Source organism: Pelobates fuscus, chromosome 3 (genome assembly GCF_036172605.1).
Source record: "Pelobates fuscus isolate aPelFus1 chromosome 3, aPelFus1.pri, whole genome shotgun sequence".
Taxonomy (NCBI): domain Eukaryota; kingdom Metazoa; phylum Chordata; class Amphibia; order Anura; family Pelobatidae; genus Pelobates; species Pelobates fuscus.
In genome coordinates this window covers 26,758,284-26,776,323 of record NC_086319.1, presented here as the reverse complement: position 1 = coordinate 26,776,323, position 18,040 = coordinate 26,758,284, and the positions used below count along the sequence as shown (strand labels likewise).

Below are 18,040 nucleotides of genomic sequence, written 5' to 3'. Positions count from 1 at the left end.
TTACACCTGTTGTATAATGCATGTTTCCATAGTAATGGAGTGGTCTTTTTGCCTTCCTTAATTAATCCAGTTTGTTTTATTTATGCCTGTCATAGAGAGTGACCAGGAAAGAATGTATCTGTTAAATGGACATCTGACAAGGAACGCTCATCTCATTAAACTGCCTGCTTAATCTTCACAGAAATAAAACCCAGAAAATGTTAAACTGATTATCAGAAAAAAAATATATAAATTTAATCAGCCACTTACATGCTCATCTATTTCTGTAGAATTAACAATCATATAGCAAAAATGGAGTAGCATTATTTAGATTTTAAGCTCTTAATTAAATTGAAAGACAAAAAACAAAAAAAAAAACAAATAGAAAATAAAAATCACAGATGGTCTTATATTTTGGCAAAGTGTTATTAAATGTTAGATCATTACTGTTTATTCTGACAAACAGAGACTCGTACCTAAGTAATTATATATTGTATATTTTTTAGTAATCTGATACATTTTATATGTGATATATTAAATCATCATGCTTTTAAAACAGAAAATTGTATCTGATTTAAGGTATTGGACAAATCTTTTTTTACATTTTTTTTTTTTTAAGTAAGAGGATATCAGATTGTTGAGGTTTACGCCTAGTATACTCATATGTGTACTTATATTAGACACAAAAAAAAACCATATTCTCCAAAATTATTTCTAAATGCAATAAAGTTTCTCATTGAATAAACATTTGCCTTTGTTTTTGTTATGATTAAAAAGATATTTCACTCACAACTACCAACATATACTTTTACAGCTGTATGACATTTTAGTTACATATATTTAATTGTATATATTTTTAGACTGTAACTATAATAGAAAATGCTAGGTCTTCAGGCAATTTAGGAAAATGTCTAGTGGGTCACGATAGCCAGGTGGGCAGGACTTAAAACATCTTAATAGCCAGTCCGTTGGGGAGTTTCTAATATTTTGTGACAATGGTACCAAAAAAAAAAAATCCAGGAAAATTATCCCAATATTTCAAAATATGCTGATGTGTAATATACCATTTTTATTGAATATCAGTGACAGACACTACATTCACCAACCTTCTATTTTGGCATATTCTGTAAGTCGGGTGTAATTAATTAGAGCAGCTTTTTCAAGGCACCTTCTAATTACTTTTTTTACTTCCTCAGGAGGAATAGGTGTCGCAATATCTTTCATCAGCACCTAAAAAATAAAACACATGGGCTTCAGGTGGCATAGACTGCTGTATTTTTCCAATGTAGGCATCACGTGGAGCTCTGATCAATAGGCTTTAGCATAAAGGAGTCTTTGTAAATAATTACATATAACACCAGTATTTAGAATGCTTTGAGTTATATGACCGTAAGCAGGTTTAAAGCAGGGATGGATGAATAACTATAATGAATAAATGTTCCGTGTCACATTTTGCTTTAGCAAAGTATTCCTCAGAAAAATTGACAAATGTGGCTTTTTTATCAGTGAATGTCACTGAATGCTTACATGTAAAGCGGCTCTTGCGAAAAGGTAAAATGATTGAACAAAAATCAAGACTGTAACTACAGTTTCCCAGCGCCATAAAAGCAACAAACACATATTGGGTTTCCAATACTTGACATGTCTGTTTGTCCACAAATATACACAAAGATAGTCATTTTCTATAGAATCTTATAAGAGTGAAACAACAGATTTTACATGCCATCATCTTTTAAGGGAACTAATTAAATTCTTTAGCTTCCTTGAGTATGTTTTAATATACTTATATAAATCACTCTGTAATTAAAAATTATTGACGAGTGTACTCATACATTTTAATTATTATTATGTAGAAATATAGAATACTTGTCCTAACTTGTATAAAGAACTGAACATTAAAACTTTTATTTTACATAAAATCTCATTAGCGCAAACATATTATAATCAATATTATACCATGTTGGAAAATTCTATAAAAACAATGCTGACTGCCCTTTTAATGGATTTTCATTATGTACAGATTTTTTGTAATCATTTAGTACCCAATAATATATTAAAAATATGTATCTTTAAAATCACAAAAAATAGAAATAATGCCACTGCAAGCGCTCAAAACCCACAGGAGGTTTAATCGACACAAAACAAAAAGTAACAAACAGGGGGAAAGGTCACACCAAACACTCAACGCGTTTCTGACGTACAGGTCCTTAAACATAGGAGTCTCCTCTGTCTAAGGACCTGTAGGTCTGAAATGCGTTAGGTGTGACATCTCCCCCAGTTTTTTACTTTTTGTTTTGTGACAATTAAACCTCCTGTGGATTTTGAGCACTTGCAATGGCGTTATAATATATATATATATTTATTTTTTTATTATTATTATTATTACTGGATTTGGAGTTCATGTCTGGCAACCTGACTTGCACTCGGGTAAGTGGGAACTTTGTGTTTACATTTATAGTTTTTTGTTTTTATGTTTAGAGACTTGTGCTAGAGGCATTTTGGAGTTTTGCTGCCCGGTTCCAACATTTTAAAATTTTGGTTGTTCTTTGAAATTGCGTCACAATGTGTGACAAAGTGTCTGTAGCACGTTTTATAAAAAAATTACGAGGAACATTGCAGGATTCACACCATCACGGGATCCTACCGAATGAGAAATACTCAAAGCCATATAATAACAGAACCCCATGAGTTCCCAAGTTAAGACTTGCCAAAACTGGAGTACTTTGGAGTTGACAGGCTAGCCATATGTACTGCTATAATGTAAGATTAAAACCCCATTTATAAGGTTACCTGCTTTATTATAGTATAGATCATTACTGTATGTAATGTGGACTGTGTTAATGTATTGTGTACACATTTTGGTACTTTCAGCAGAACACAGGGCTCCCCATACACATAACACTGTAGTTTGCACAGTGCATGCGTGTCTAATGAGATCCTAATGATGGGTTTGCAGAAGACAAGCCCTTTGTCCCCAGATGTGGAACATCAGGACAGGAGTACAAATCTTGTACCGACTTGCCTAACCAAGGACTTCTTGGATGTGTGACAAAGAATATGTTTGTCTACAGAAAAATTAGTCATATCTCACACACCAGCAGAATGAGTATACGCAATTTCAGAGACAGAACATTGAGAATCTCAAATAAATGAATTAAAATGAGGCTTACCTCCAAACAAAAAATATAGACTAGATAGATGTCAACTGGTTTTTCAAGTTAATATAATAATGGCAAAAAGAAAATTGAACCAAAGTTTATAGAGTTGTATTGTCCCAAATTATAAATTAAATACACACTAAAAATAAGAAATACAAAAAGCTCAATGTATGGATATTGATAACACAATCTCTGCAAAGCAAACCCTCCTCGTACATATTGCGATTAATGAGATGATTATCTCTACTACAAATATGTAACTATGTCTGCTAATATCCAGTTAGTCACACTCAAGAACTCTCTGCTTAGATAGAAGCATTCACAATACTAACTTTTTAGCTTTTTTATCTATTGCCTGCTAATCATCTAATACATGCTTTCATAGAAGCAAATGATCTAACAGAGGACATAAACAACTTGATTTTTATTTAATGCAAGCGAATATTTCCAAAATGATCTACAGTAAAATCAAATGGCCTTCTTAAAAATGTTATTTAAATTTGCTAGTCTTTCCAAATCCAAGTATGGGATTCTATCTTTAAAAGGGACACCCACTGCCCAAATACTATATTTATACATAAACAGTTAAATAAATCACTTTAGCACATACACCCCCAATGAAATCAAGTATGCATCTAAACATGTATATTTTTTATTGGGGTATATGTAAAATCAGCTTGCAAAAGCTGCATATCTTGCCTGCAGCATGTGTAAGCCTTCCCTTAATCCCCAGCCCAGACGTTTTGTGTCTGTCCAATCACAGACTTCCCAATGCAGTTTAATGAAAGGGAGATGCCTTGGACAATTGTTGCATTTTGGGTTTAGCTCCACTGAGTAGTCCAGTTGTCTGACTGACAGCCAGGGGATGGAATGGGGGCAGGTGTAACAAGGTTAATTTATAGAAGTGCTAATTTCTATTGAAATAGCACTTTTTGTATAATGTAAAATAGAGGACACAGTCTTCACACATAAATCACTTCCACAGACTTCCAAAACAGACATATCAGAAATTTCAAAGAGTGATAAGTATAGTGGATTGGGGCAATACATTAAAGAACTCTATAGTGTCACAATTACAAACATGTATTCCTGACACTATAGTTAGCTATTTAGGTTACAGGCCCCCTCTCTGTGCAGTAAAAACCTGATTTTACTCACCTTTAAACTTACAGGAACGATAGGTTGAAGAGGACCCTGCTCAAACGAGCTTACATTCTATAGGAAATGGCAATAAAATAAGGTGGGAGTGAAGCAGAGCTGGAGGATAGAGTGTTGCCCTTTAGGAGAGAGCAAGAGACAGGTATGTGAGGTAGAGGTTACTCTGTGTGGCCATAAGCTTTCCTAAAGAGATAGGTTTTAAGGCATTTCTTAAACGATTGAAGACTAGGGGAGAGTCTGATGGTGGTAGGCAGGCTATTCCATAGGAAGGGAGCCGCCTGCGAGAAGTCCTGCAAGCGTGAGTTGGCTGTACGGGTGTGAACAATGGACAGGATGTCCGGACCGATGAACAAATTGGGGAATGGAACACGATCCTCCTGGACTGTTCTTTCCGGCTGATGGACTATCTAATTAAATTAGAAACTACCAACTTTGACGAAACTAACCTGAAACTACAAAAGGAAATCACAATAATAAAAAACTTTAAGTCAGACAACCTGTATGTCCCCATGGAAAACAAATTACAGCAAAACATCACCAACTACAGACAACATCTAAAGATAAAAAAACACAATAAATTCCAAAGGGATTTTAAAGATTTCAGCAGCGGCGAGATCTTTAGGGAAAAAAGAAAGTACAACAGGAGACCCAGTAACTACAGAGGGTCATCCTCGGGTGAGACTGATTGGTCTGACCAAGACCAACCCCGTCGACCGAGACGCAACAATAAGAGCTCTGACAGGAAAAGAGACCCAAGCGTTCAAACCCATCAAAACAAAAGCATCCTTAGAAGCACTGACAAATCTGTGTCTTTTCTCGACATCCCTCTTGAAACCAGTAATCCCATTACACCTTCCACCACATCCTCGGCGACTTTTTTAGAGCAGGACCCTCCCCGCCAACAACGGGGGAGACTCCGGGACAGGGAACGTTGGGCATACAAAATACAGAATCGAACACAAAGGACATGACCAATAGAATCATCAACTGGTCAGACTTCACATTGCAAACACATCACATTTCCCTCCTTAGCAAAGGTCTTTCCTTTGTACCCACCCCTACCTGTAGCAAATTTAATTGGCCTAAAGACATACACCTATTTGGCAGGAAACTTGCACTAAACATCATGCACGCTAAAAAAGACCAACAGGCTGCAAACGATTTGGGCCTCTCCCTAAAGGACTACGAATTATCCAAAATATTAACCAGTCTCCAGGAGGAACAGGATCTTAATAGACCTCTCACTGACTTTAAACCACCTAGTTACTTCACCCCCAATTTCAAAGACACCCCACATGTAGACCTATTTGTGGAAATGTCCCTAAACCAATTTGAAACGACCTCTCATCACCCCCCAACTCCAAACAATTTGAGCTCACTAGAACGCAGAGCACTAAAAGAACTCCAATCATTGGACAATATTGTTATCAAACCTGCTGACAAGGGGGGAAATATTGTGTTACTGAACAGACAAGACTATATAGACATGTGCATGAGTCATTTAAATGATAAACTATCCTACAAAACTCTTCCTTCGGATCCAACCACCTCGTTTCTTAATGAACTCAACACCCTGTTAACTGAAGCTAAGACACTTCAGATCATAACTCCAGAGGAATTCAAATTTTTACTACCCCATAACTATCCTACAATCGCAACTTTTTACTGTTTACCCAAAATACATAAGGGAATACGACCACCCCCAGGGAGACCCATAGTATCAGGGAACAACTGCTTAACAGAACGCCTGAGCCAATACATGGACAAAATTCTACATCCAATCGTACTAACGCTACCCTCCTACCTTCGGGACACTAAGACCACACTACAACTCTTACAAGATAAAACAGTCCCCCCTTATACCATGCTAGCCAGCTTAGATGTGGTTGCCCTGTACACCAACATACCCCACCACTTTGGCCTCAGAGCATGCCAATTCTTCTTGGAGAACACCACATACAACGACTCCCAAAGGAAATTCTTTATCACAGCCCTCCAATTCATACTGACCCATAACTATTTTATTTTCAATGGGCAGTATTATCTGCAAGTATCTGGGACTGCTATGGGGACAACTTGCGCGCCAACATACGCCAACTTATTCCTGGGATGGTGGGAGCAGCATGTCGTCAAATCAGCTAAATATGACCGGTTTCACAGGTTCATTCTAAGCTGGCACAGATATATTGACGACGTGCTGCTCCTCTGGACAGGCCCCATTGATATCTTTGAGGAATTTGTAAAAACCCTCAACGAGAATGAGATCAATCTTAAATTAACACATGTAATCGATGAACGAGAACTCTTCTTCCTTGACCTAAAAATCCTACTCACAGAAGACGGCACCATTCAAACCGAATTATTTCGGAAATCCACTGCGACTAATAGCCTCTTACATTGGGAGAGCCACCACCCCTACAGATTAAAAGCGTCTATACCTTTCGGCCAATACCTACGAGCCAGAAGAAACTGTTCTGAAGATTCCACCTTCTATAATGAATGCAAACTCCTAAGATCTAGATTTAAAGAATTAGGGTACCCCAATCGGGTTCTCAAGCAAGCTTTCCAAAGGGCCAGTGGCATCAACAGACATCTGAGTCTTACTATGACCAAACCCAAAATGGAAACAAAAACACCCAGATGCATTGCCACGTTCGACCAGGGCTGGAACACTATGTCGCATATACTACAGACCAACTGGCCTATCTTACTTCACAACCCTTCCTTGAGGAACAGCTTACCTGACCACCCACCACTGACAGCCCGCAGACCCACCAACCTACAAGATCTCCTTGTCCACAGTCATCTGGCCTTACCCTCCCCACCTGATAATTGGCTATCCAAGACCAAGGGAACCTACAGGTGTGGCCATTGTAAGCCATTGTGGCCATTGTACATAGGAAAGACTTTCCAACAGTTTCGCAGAAGAATTCTCCAACATGTCAACTCCATCAACAATACTGTGACCCCAACACCGGTGTCCAGACACATTAATAACTTCCATGAAGGCAAACCAGAAAACCTGAAATTCCAGGCAATTGAAAGACTTACACCAAACCAAAGGAAAGGAAATTTCAACAAAATCCTTCTACAAAAAGAATCCAAATGGATCTACCTTTTCAAGACATTGGCCCCTTCAGGATTGAATGAAGAATTTAACTACACAGCATTCATTCACTGATGAGCACAATACACTCTCTTTTATGCCATATCTTACTACTCAGCACCCCTTGGTGCTGTGACATAACATCAAAATCCTAATTGTTAATATGCATTGAACCCCACTTCTTTTCACATGCATTCTAATATTTCTTAACATATGCCACATTACGAACCGCTGGCTGACATCCCTGGTAGGACATTTCCCTGATTATTATATTAACTTAGGTACCCACACTAGGGATCTCATATTGACCACGGTAGTATCCAGCTCGGCACCCCCATCGGGATAATTATTCTCTAGGCATCTCTTCCGCCTTGTATTACTATTGATCATGCCGAGCCACCGTACCCTCTGAAGGTTACCAATGACGTCACGTCGGCGGCCTGTCCAATCGGGACCTGGGGCGGGCTTTTTAAGCTCACTCTGTTCGGGGAGTCAGTTCCCCCTGATGAGCCTGTGTGTTGGGTGAAACGCGCGTCGGGGCTCCTGACATAGATCCGACTTGGTGTGATCTGATGACACTCGGTGTGCTACTATATACTTAGCCACCTCAGCTACACTTACGATCCTTTTTCCTACTATCCTGTAGTTGGATCGATAGACTACAGCCGTCTAAGACTCTTATTGCCACTTTGTTTTAACTTAGCCTAGCACTGTTAGCACTACAGACAGGTGCCCTTGAAGGCACAGATTAGGGCATTTTTTGCTCCACTATCAGATAGTTATTTGAGATTTCTCTTTAGACGCAGGTGCCCTTGAAGGCACAGTTGAAGGTTCTCTCACTATCTCACTGGGTGCTATACAAGGGGTACTACCTTACTGCCTCCTTAACGGTGCCACTGAGACATCTCACCTTTAATAGTGTGACTCTACCTGGCTTTGATCAGACTGGGCAACGATTTTAACTTGTTGATAAGGGGCACGCACTTTGGTTTACTCTCTCTACCATCACAAACCCCCCCCCCCCCCCGGTACGAACCGGCAGACCACTATAGCCCCCTATATACAGGGGTAGGACGTTGGTGGACTGTACGTTTTTGGTACCGCGGTGTGGAACACTGTCCTGATATTGGACCACTGTGTGGAACACTGTTCGGATTTACACCATATAGATTATTACCATTATAACAACCATACGGTGCCGGACGCAGTTCCCACGCTTGGGTATACCGCAGAGATAAGCGGACGATAATGATTCAGTGAACAATCGTGCCACCTTAGCTACTAGCGGGTGCCAGATTAAGTTACTTAAACTATTACTAACACGGTTAACTGACGACAAGTTACAGTGCTACCCTTTTTATTAATGCAATTTTTGGCTATTAGTGGATCCTGTCCACAGTGTACCGGACCAAGGTATTTAAACTCATGACTGACACAGTCTAACTGACGATTAAGTTACTGTGTTATTCCTGGTCCATACACAGCATACAGTGCACATAGCACCCCCGCGTAAGGACGTATCCAGATACCTTTAACAGTATCAACTTCCTACAGACCTTTGTGATCATCACAAACTATACAGATCACCGTCCTGACGCTCTGCTGTGCCACTGACCAAACCAGTAACCTTAGATACTCTGTATACATACCAGCTACTCTAGCTAGTATTTTAGCTTTCTATATTACTAGGTGTACTACACATATTTAGACCAAGAGGTTTGGATCATTACAAATACGAATAACTGACTATCAGCTACTCTATTACCTCCAGGTTTAGACTTACCGGCTTAGTACACCTTGTTTACTGGTTTAGGGACTTATCCACTTCACCGTTATTCGGTGACTGGTGCCCTAAGTTGTTTGTCTTATGTACATATACCCTTTGTTTTCCTCACTCCCCGTCTGTATATATTCCTCACTTTAGAATTGTTAAGGTTTAGTCATCTGTTTCTGCCTCAGTTATCCAGCACTGGGGTAGCGATGACCACTGATTGTGTTATTTTCAGTGCGTGTGTTTAGTATTCAATTAATAAAAGACCATTTTCTTTTACTATTTCTGAGATTTTCTCCAATACTATATAGGGACAGTACTGTTCTCCTATTTCTCTGTACCAATTTACTTAGGGTTATCCCCTCATCTGTCCCTCAGATTTATTTTACACCTCTATAGGGCCCACCCCTCGAATCAATGGACAGGAGAAGGTCACGGGCAGAGTGGATAGACCGAGAAGGGGCATACCTATGGATCTGTGAAAAGATATAAGAGGGTCTAGACTTGTTCAGTGCTTTATAGGTATGGGTTAACACTTTGAACTGACTTCTATAGGATACAGGAAGCAAATAAAAGGAGTGACATGGGGGTGAGGTGTGAGAGGACCACCAAGATAGGAAAATCAGTGTGGCGGCAGCATTCATTACAGACTGTAGCGGGGCAATGCGGCTTTTGGGATTACCAATTAGGAGAGGGTTACAATAATCCATGCAGGAAATTACTAGAGCATGGACAAGCTCCTTGGTAGCGTCTTATGTAAAAAAGGGCGGATGCGGGCTATTATTTTAAGATGGAATCTACAGGATTTGGCAACATACTGGATGTGAGGCTCAAAGGTGAGGCCAGAATCAAGTATGACGCCAAGACAATGCACTTGCAAGGATAGACTTATGTGAATACCACTAACTTGAAGGGGGAGCGAAAGGGATAGATCAGTATTAGAAGGAGGAAAGACAAGGAGCTCAGTTTTAGAGAGATTGAGTTTCAGAAAGCAGTAGGACATCCAATCAGAGATGGAAGAAAGGCAAGCAGGGACCAGGGAGGAGAGGTATATCTGTGTGTCATCAGCATACAGGTGGTATTGGAATCCAAAAGAGTTAATACGTTTTCCAAGAGAGGCAGTATAAAGAGAAAATAGAAGGGGACCAAGGACAGAGCCTTGGGGGACTCCAACTGAGACAGTACGAGGGGAGGAGGTATCATTAGAAAAGGAGACACTGAATGAGCATTGGGAGAGATAAGAGGAAAACCACGAGAGGACAGAGTCACAGAGACCGAGTGATTAAAGAGTTTGAAGAAGGAGAGCATGATCAATGGTGTCAAAGGCAGCAGAGAGGTCAAGAAGAATTAGTATGGAGTAGTGTCCTTTGGATTTAGCTGCGATTAGGTCGTTAGTAACTTTGATAAGGGCAGTCTCAGTAGAGGCGATAAATAATAGCAATGTTAGCAGAGAAGGGTTTGAAAAGGCGAATCAAATAAATTTCAAATGATGGGAGAGGGAAGGGGGTGGGTAGAGGTTTAAAGGTGGAGAAACCCTACGCTACCACCTTTACATTCAGAGTGTCTAAGGTTGTGGGTAAGTTGAAGACCACCAAAGGACAAATATGCAGGGGTAGCAGTGTCAGAGGGGGAGTGCCTAGTTTCTGTTAAGGCTATTAAATCTAGGGAACGAGAGTTGAAGAGGTTGTGGACAGCAGTGGATTTTGTAATTTTGCAAACAGAGTGTGCATTCCAGAGGGCAGTATTAAAGGAGGATTTAGAGGATGAGTAACATGAGATGGGTATGATATTGGTGTGGTTACTTGAGTTAGTATGTGGTGGGTTTGCCGAGATGGGACCGGGGTTTGGAGAGACATGACCAGCAGCTAGGAGCAGAAGGATAGAAAGGAAGTGAAGGTGGGAGAAGGATTTGAAAGTTTTGTAGGAGGGTATGTACATAGAGGATTTGGGAGGAGTTAGGCTGGAAAGGTATATGTAGAGTGCATGGGATGAATAGAGAGGGGAAGGGAGTAAACTGGAAGTAATTAAAGGGACTCTCCAGTGCCAGGAAAACAAACCATTTCCTAGCACTGCAGGTACCCTCTCCGTCCCACCCTAAGTTGCTGAAGGGGTTAAAACCCCTTCAGTGACTTACCTGTATCCAGCTCCGATGTGCCTCTGGGCTGGGTCAGGGTCCGCCCACGCTACTCCCCCGCCAACGTCAACCGGCGGGGGAGATCTATTGAGCATGCGCGGTCGGTGGCGGGGAGAGCTAATGCGCATGCGCAGCAATGCCGCACACGCGCATTAGACCTCCCCATAGGAAAGCATTGAATAATGCTTTCAATGCTTTCCTATGGGGATTCCAGCAGCGCTGGAGATCCTCACGTAGCGTGAGGACTTCCAGCCATGTTATAGCACACTTTTTGTGTTCTATGAACACGGAAGTGTCCTCTAGTGGCTGTCTAAGACAGCCACTAGAGGAGGACTTAACCCTTCAAGGTAAACATTGCAGTTTATGAAAACTGCAATAATTACACTTGCAGGGTTAAGGGTAGTGGGAGTTGGCACCCAGACCACTCCAATGGGCAGAAATGGTCTGGGTGCCTGGAGTGTCCCTTTAAGATGGTGTTGCTAGGGACAGGTGAGCAGAAGGTTCAACTCACCAGGACATCGCTCCCACATGGTCTCGCTACAGGCCAATATGGTTCTTACTATTTTAAACTTGTATTAAGGATAATAAGGATATTGACTTGTTAATAAACCTATAATTACCATGGGGGGAATAAAATCAAACTTTAATATACATTTTTAATAGCATTCCAGTGCAGAAAGTGAATGAATGTATTCCCAGTTGTTTATACACTGACACATAAACTATATACTTTTTTTCTTATAATCTTAGTAAAACAAAACAATGCACATAAAGATGGATTTTGCTTTCACAGCTGCCGAACAATTTCTCGCACATGCCCCTGGATGCTAAAGACAGAGAAACAAAGTAATAATAACATACTCTTTCAAGCAAGGAGAGTGTCGCTTTCAAAGCTCCTTCAGGTCTTCCAAATGGAAAACAGTACCTGTTATAGAAAAGAAAAACAAACAGTAACAAAGTTATATCTAAAAATATAAACTAAATAACAAACAGAGAAATGCTAGACAAAGTTAGAAAATGCAATCTTTAATATTTGTTACCTGTATATTGCACAACTCTCAATTAAGTCTTGTCCGCTTCTGACCAATTATGAATTTGAAGAGATCCTCTTTGTCCTCATTCTTTAATTAAATGCCAGCAGATATAGACATGCCAACAACATATTATATTTAGCCAAGTGCTGGGTGATTGGCTATAGAAGTTTGGGTTCTAACATTGCTTATCCCATAACAAGTCCACCGGGTGTAAACTGGCCTCTACTTCCTAATTACCACATTAAAAAAAGCTGAAGGAATAATTTATTTGCCAAATGGAAACACCACATTAAAATGTATTGAAAATAGCATATAGGTATGAATTCCATTTTAACATGCAGCCTAGATATCTTACTATAGTGCATTATACTTCGTGGGACACCAGTGGGTGTAGAAAACAAACTTCAAGGGACACTATAATAGGAGACTGCATTAAAAATATATGTAGAAAAAAATAATATGTATAAATAATAAATTTTTAAAAAAAGATGACTCAATGTCTGTGCAGGAAAGTGTCAAACATTTTGCCTGCAAATTGGAGTACTATGGGTCTGAGCTTATTCTATTAACCCCTGTCCAGCAGCTACATATTTAGGATATGTTGCATAGCTCCAAGTAACAGTGCAACTTCTCAGTCTCTCCGCTCTGCCCGTGACCTTCTCCTGTCCACTGCTTGCATCCGTACAGCCAACTCACGCTTGCAGGACTTCTTGTGGGTGGCTCCCTTCCTATGGAATAGCTTGCCTACAACCATCAGACTCTCCCCTAGTCTTCAATCATTTAAAAAGTGCCTTAAAACCCATCTATTTTGGAAAGCTTATGGCCTCCCAGAGTAACCTCTACCTCACATACCTGTCTCTTGTTCTCTCCCAAAGGGCAGCACTTTACTCTCTCCTACATTCCCTGTCCTAATGTGTTTGAAACCCCACCTTCAACCTATCCTGTAAGTTTTCTTGTAATTGTCCTATTTATAGTTAAATCCCTCCCCCCCCCCCCCCATAATATTGTAAAGCACTACGGAATCTGTTTGATGCTATATAAATGGCAATAGTGTTGTCGCGAACCCGAAATTTTCGTTTCGCGAACGGCGAACTTCCTCAAATGTTCGCGAACCGGCGAACCGCGCGAACCGCCATTGACTTCAATGGGCAGGCGAATTTTAAAACCAACAGGGACTCTTTCTGGCCACAAAAGTGATGGAAAAGTTGTTTCAAGGGGACTAACACCTGGACTGTGGCATGCCGGAGGGGGATCCATGGCAAAACTCCCATGGAAAATTACACAGTTGATGCAGAGTCTGCTTTTAATCCATAAAGGGCAGAAATCACCTAACATTGACACCTGTCCTCAAAGCCCCTGATACACACTGACACAGAGCAGAATAGAGACTGTTCCCCGTCCTCAGAGACCATGATACACACTGACACAGAGCAGAATAGAGACTGTTACCCCTACATAGGGTCACTTGGCAGATATGGTGGGGTCGTGGGAGGGGGAGGATGACTTTCACCTCTTCCCCTGTTAGATTCCCGTTGTGCTGTGACATCACCCTTATACGCTGTGTAAAGCATACTATTTAATTTGATCAGCATGGCCACTTGAGTTTTTATAGTTTTCACGCTGCTTGTAGTTTATATATGGTTCACAAAAATCAAACAAACGATAAAGTAAACGTGTAAGGATTCAGAATATTCTTTCAAACCCTTACACATTGTGTGTACATACTTTTTGTCTTAAGTTTGTGGCTTTAAAGAGGTTCACGTTGTTTCTATGATGTGCATAACATGTTCTTGTAAATGTTTGTTACATTTTTCCTGGAATTGTAATTTTTGAATCTGAATAAAGATAGTCAAATCCCTGATACACACTGACACAGAGCGGAATAGAGACTGTTCCCCCTACATAGGGTCACTTGGCAGATATGGATTGACACCTGTCCTCAGAGACCATGATACACACTGACACAGAGCAGAATAGAGACTGTCCCCCTACATAGGGTCACTTGGCAGGTATGGATTGACACCTGTCCTCAAAGCCCCTGATACACACTGACACAGAGCAGAATAGAGACTGTTCCCTGTCCACAGAGACCATGATACACACTGACACAGAGCAGAATAGAGACTGTTCACCATCCACAGAGACCATGATACACACTGACACAGAGCAGAATAGAGACTGTTCCCCGTCCACAGAGACCATGATACACACTGACACAGAGCAGAATAGGGACTGTTCTCCCTACATAGGGTCACTTGGCAGGTATGGATTGACACCTGTCCTCAAAGCCCCTGATACACACTGACACAGAGCAGAATAGAGACTGTTCCCTGTCCACAGAGTCCATGATACACACTGACACAGAGCAGAATAGAGACTGTTCCCCGTCCACAGAGACCATGAAACACACTGACACAGAGCAGAATAGAGACTGTTACCCCTACATAGGGTCACTTGGCAGGTATGGATTGACACCTGTCCTCAAAGCCCCTGATACACACTGACACAGAGCAGAATAGAGACTGTTCCCTGTCCACAGAGACCATGATACACACTGACACAGAGCAGAATAGAAACTGTTCCCCGTCCACAGAGACCATGATACACACTGACACAGAGCAGAATAGGGACTGTTCCCCCTACATAGGGTCACTTGGCAGGTATGGATTGACACCTGTCCTCAAAGCCCATGATACACACTGGGGGGAGCTACTGTCCTCCCCAACCACTGCGCGGTGGGTGGGGGCCATAAATCACAATGGGGGACCTACTGTCCTCCCCCCCTCGGCCCCCACCCCTGCGCGGTGGGTGGGGGCCATAAATCACAATGGGGGGGGGCCTACTTTCCTCCCCCCCGGCCCCCATCCCTGCGCGGTGGGTGGGGGGCATAAATCACAATGGGACGGACCTACAGATAGGAGTGGAGTATTGTTCATATCAGTTTAATACCTTCCGCGTCTCCTATCAGTGGACGTGTATATGGCAGCCATTTTAGGAACCGCACACCTGGGACCCGAGCAAGGTCACCTCGTTCAAGCTGCTCTGGTTCCTTGATGAGCCAGCTGCCCGTGAGTTAACATGTCCCGTGGAGAAGCACTCTGTCCTGTAAAGCCTCACCACAAAAAAATGAAATAAATAACAGCACTCGGAGTGGTGAGTTTAGTAAATGTTCATATCAGTTTAATACCTTCCGCGTCTCCTATCAGAGGACATGTATATGGCAGCCATTTTAGGAACCGCACACCTGGGACCCGAGCAAGGTCACCTCTTTCAACAGACGACATGATTTGGCCCTGTAAAACTATCCTGGATATTCTCTACAAGTTCTATGGATATGGCATTGATTTATGTAACAGGGAGATGGAAGAAGATGCTTGGTCGGTCCTCTTACTTGAAATTTGTGGCACTGCGCGGGCAAGCTAATGTGCCACCAGATAGGAGTGGTGAGTTTAGTATTGTTCATATCAGTTTAATACCTTCCGCGTCTCCTATCAGTGGACGTTTAAATGGCAGAGATTTTTAATTGTTGAATCATCTCCCCTTTTTAGGCCAAGGTGGGAAGATGCTTAGACCACTGGTATATTGGTGCCATCTTGGAGGATTTTTTTTTGGTTTGGTTTATGAAGCCACAGTGCTGCACCAGTGGGCCTAACAATTAGGCATGTACACATGCCTGAAAAATTTGGTATTGTTGCAGCCGCTGCTGTAGCAGCGTCCAGAAAAATTGATGTTTGTTTCACAGGCAGAAAGTGCCCTAAAACATGGCGGCTTGAACCCTAGTTGGTGGCGGATAAGTCACGCAAGTCAAACGTCATTCAGAGCTAAAATACAGCAGCGTGTGGACCATTTTTAGCCCAAGGCAGCTCATCTCATCAGGCCTTTTTTAATCGAATGTATCGCCCAGTGTCAGTCCCTTCGGGATCCATCCCTCATTCATCTTAATAAAGGTGAGGTAATCTAGACTTTTTTGACCTAGGCGACTTCTCTTCTCAGTGACAATACCTCCTGCTGCACTGAAGGTCCTTTCTGACAGGACACTTGAAGCGGGGCAGGCCAGAAGTTCTATCGCAAATTGGGATAGCTCAGGCCACAGGTCAAGCCTGCACACCCAGTAGTCAAGGGGTTCATCGCTCCTCAGAGTGTCGATATCTGCAGTTAAGGCGAGGTAGTCTGCTACCTGTCGGTCGAGTCGCTCTCTGAGGGTGGATCCCGAAGGGCTGTGGCGATGCATAGGACTTAAAAAGGTCCGCATGTCCTCCATCAACAACACATCTTTAAAGCGTCCTGTCCTTGCAGGCGTGGTCGTGGGAGGAGGAGGAGGATGACTTCCACCTCTCCCCCTGTTAGATTCCCATTGTGCTGTGACATCACCCTTATACGCTGTGTAAAGCATACTTTTTAATTTATTTAGCAAATGCTGCATCCTTTCCGACTTGTTGTAATTCGGTAACATTTCCGCCACTTTCTGCTTATACCGGGGGTCTAGTAGCATGGACACCCAGTACAGGTCGTTCTCCTTCAGCCTTTTTATACGAGGGTCCCTCAACAGGCAGGACAGCATGAAAGACCCCATTTGCACAAGGTTGGATGCCGAGCTACTCATTTCCCGTTCCTCCTCCTCACTGATGTCATTGAAGGTATGTTCTTCCCCCCAGCCACGTACAACACCACGGGTACCAGATAGGTGACAACGAGCACCCTGGGATGCCTGTTGTGTTTGGTCTTGTTCCTCCTCCTCCTCCTCCTCCTCCTCAAAGCTACATTCCTCCTCTGACTCCTCTTCCTCACAATCCTCTTCCAGCGTTGCCGCAGGTCCAGCAAGCGATGCTGATAAGGCGGTTTCTGGTGGTGATGGTGACCACAACTCTTCCTCTTCCTCTTCACGCTCATCTACAGCCTGATCCAGCACTCTTCACAGGGCACGCTCCAGGAAGAAAACAAATGGTATGATGTCGCTGATGGTGCCTTCGTTGCGACTGACTAGGTTTGTCACCTCCTCAAAAGGACGCATGAGCACTTGAGGCGGGATGTGGACTGGAGACAGGGAGCACGTGGCGTCGTTTTGAAAGGGCGCCGTCCTCCGCGTGAAATAGGGCCGTGAGTAATGACGTCACGGGTAGCCTGCCCATAGTATCGCATAGGGTGGAAGAGCTGATAGGACATCTGAAACGTATTGGGATGGAGATGCTTAATTGTTCTCCAAAATGCTTGACACCACCCCATAGTGAATCTCTGCAAACTTTAATACCATCAGAGGAGGAAGAATGTGGCAGCCCACTGGGATTATTCGAAAAATTTCAAATTGATGATTTTCCAGACCCTGGGGTTGACATTAGTCCAGATTTACATCTAGTGACCCATGAGGATGTTCCAGGCACTACTTGTGAAATAAAGACAGATAATAAAGTGAATGATCCTTCTCCTTGGGACTTGCACCCTGTCGTTGAAGGTGGAGTAGGCAATGGCAAGAGCATGCTGTGGGTAGTCAGTGCAAACACTCTCTTCCCGGTGAATAATGAGGAGACTAACTATGATGACGTTATTTGCGTTGAAAGTAATGATGCCAGAGATCTTTTGAAACCATATGGAAGGAACGAATTGGTTAAAAGAAAGGCAAGAGACCACCTGCATATAGACAAGAATACGCATAAGAGAAAGAAGAGAACAGGTGAAAAAGAGAAGCTGCAGACTGCCTATCTG

At 42.1% G+C, this 18,040-nt stretch overlaps 1 protein-coding gene across 7 annotated transcripts in view; it reads right to left on the bottom strand.

Moving 5' to 3' along the window:
* CADPS2 (calcium dependent secretion activator 2) overlaps positions 1-18,040 on the bottom strand; it is a 416,067-nt gene that overhangs the window by 137,703 nt on the left and 260,324 nt on the right. For all 7 annotated transcript variants that reach the window (XM_063446829.1, XM_063446831.1, XM_063446824.1 and 4 more), the window contains exons 15-16: positions 12,168-12,231; positions 1,086-1,209 (exon numbers count right to left, since the gene is read on the bottom strand). In XM_063446829.1, coding sequence (XP_063302899.1) covers positions 1,086-1,209; positions 12,168-12,231 — 188 coding nt within the window. The remainder of the gene's footprint in view (positions 1-1,085; positions 1,210-12,167; positions 12,232-18,040) is intronic.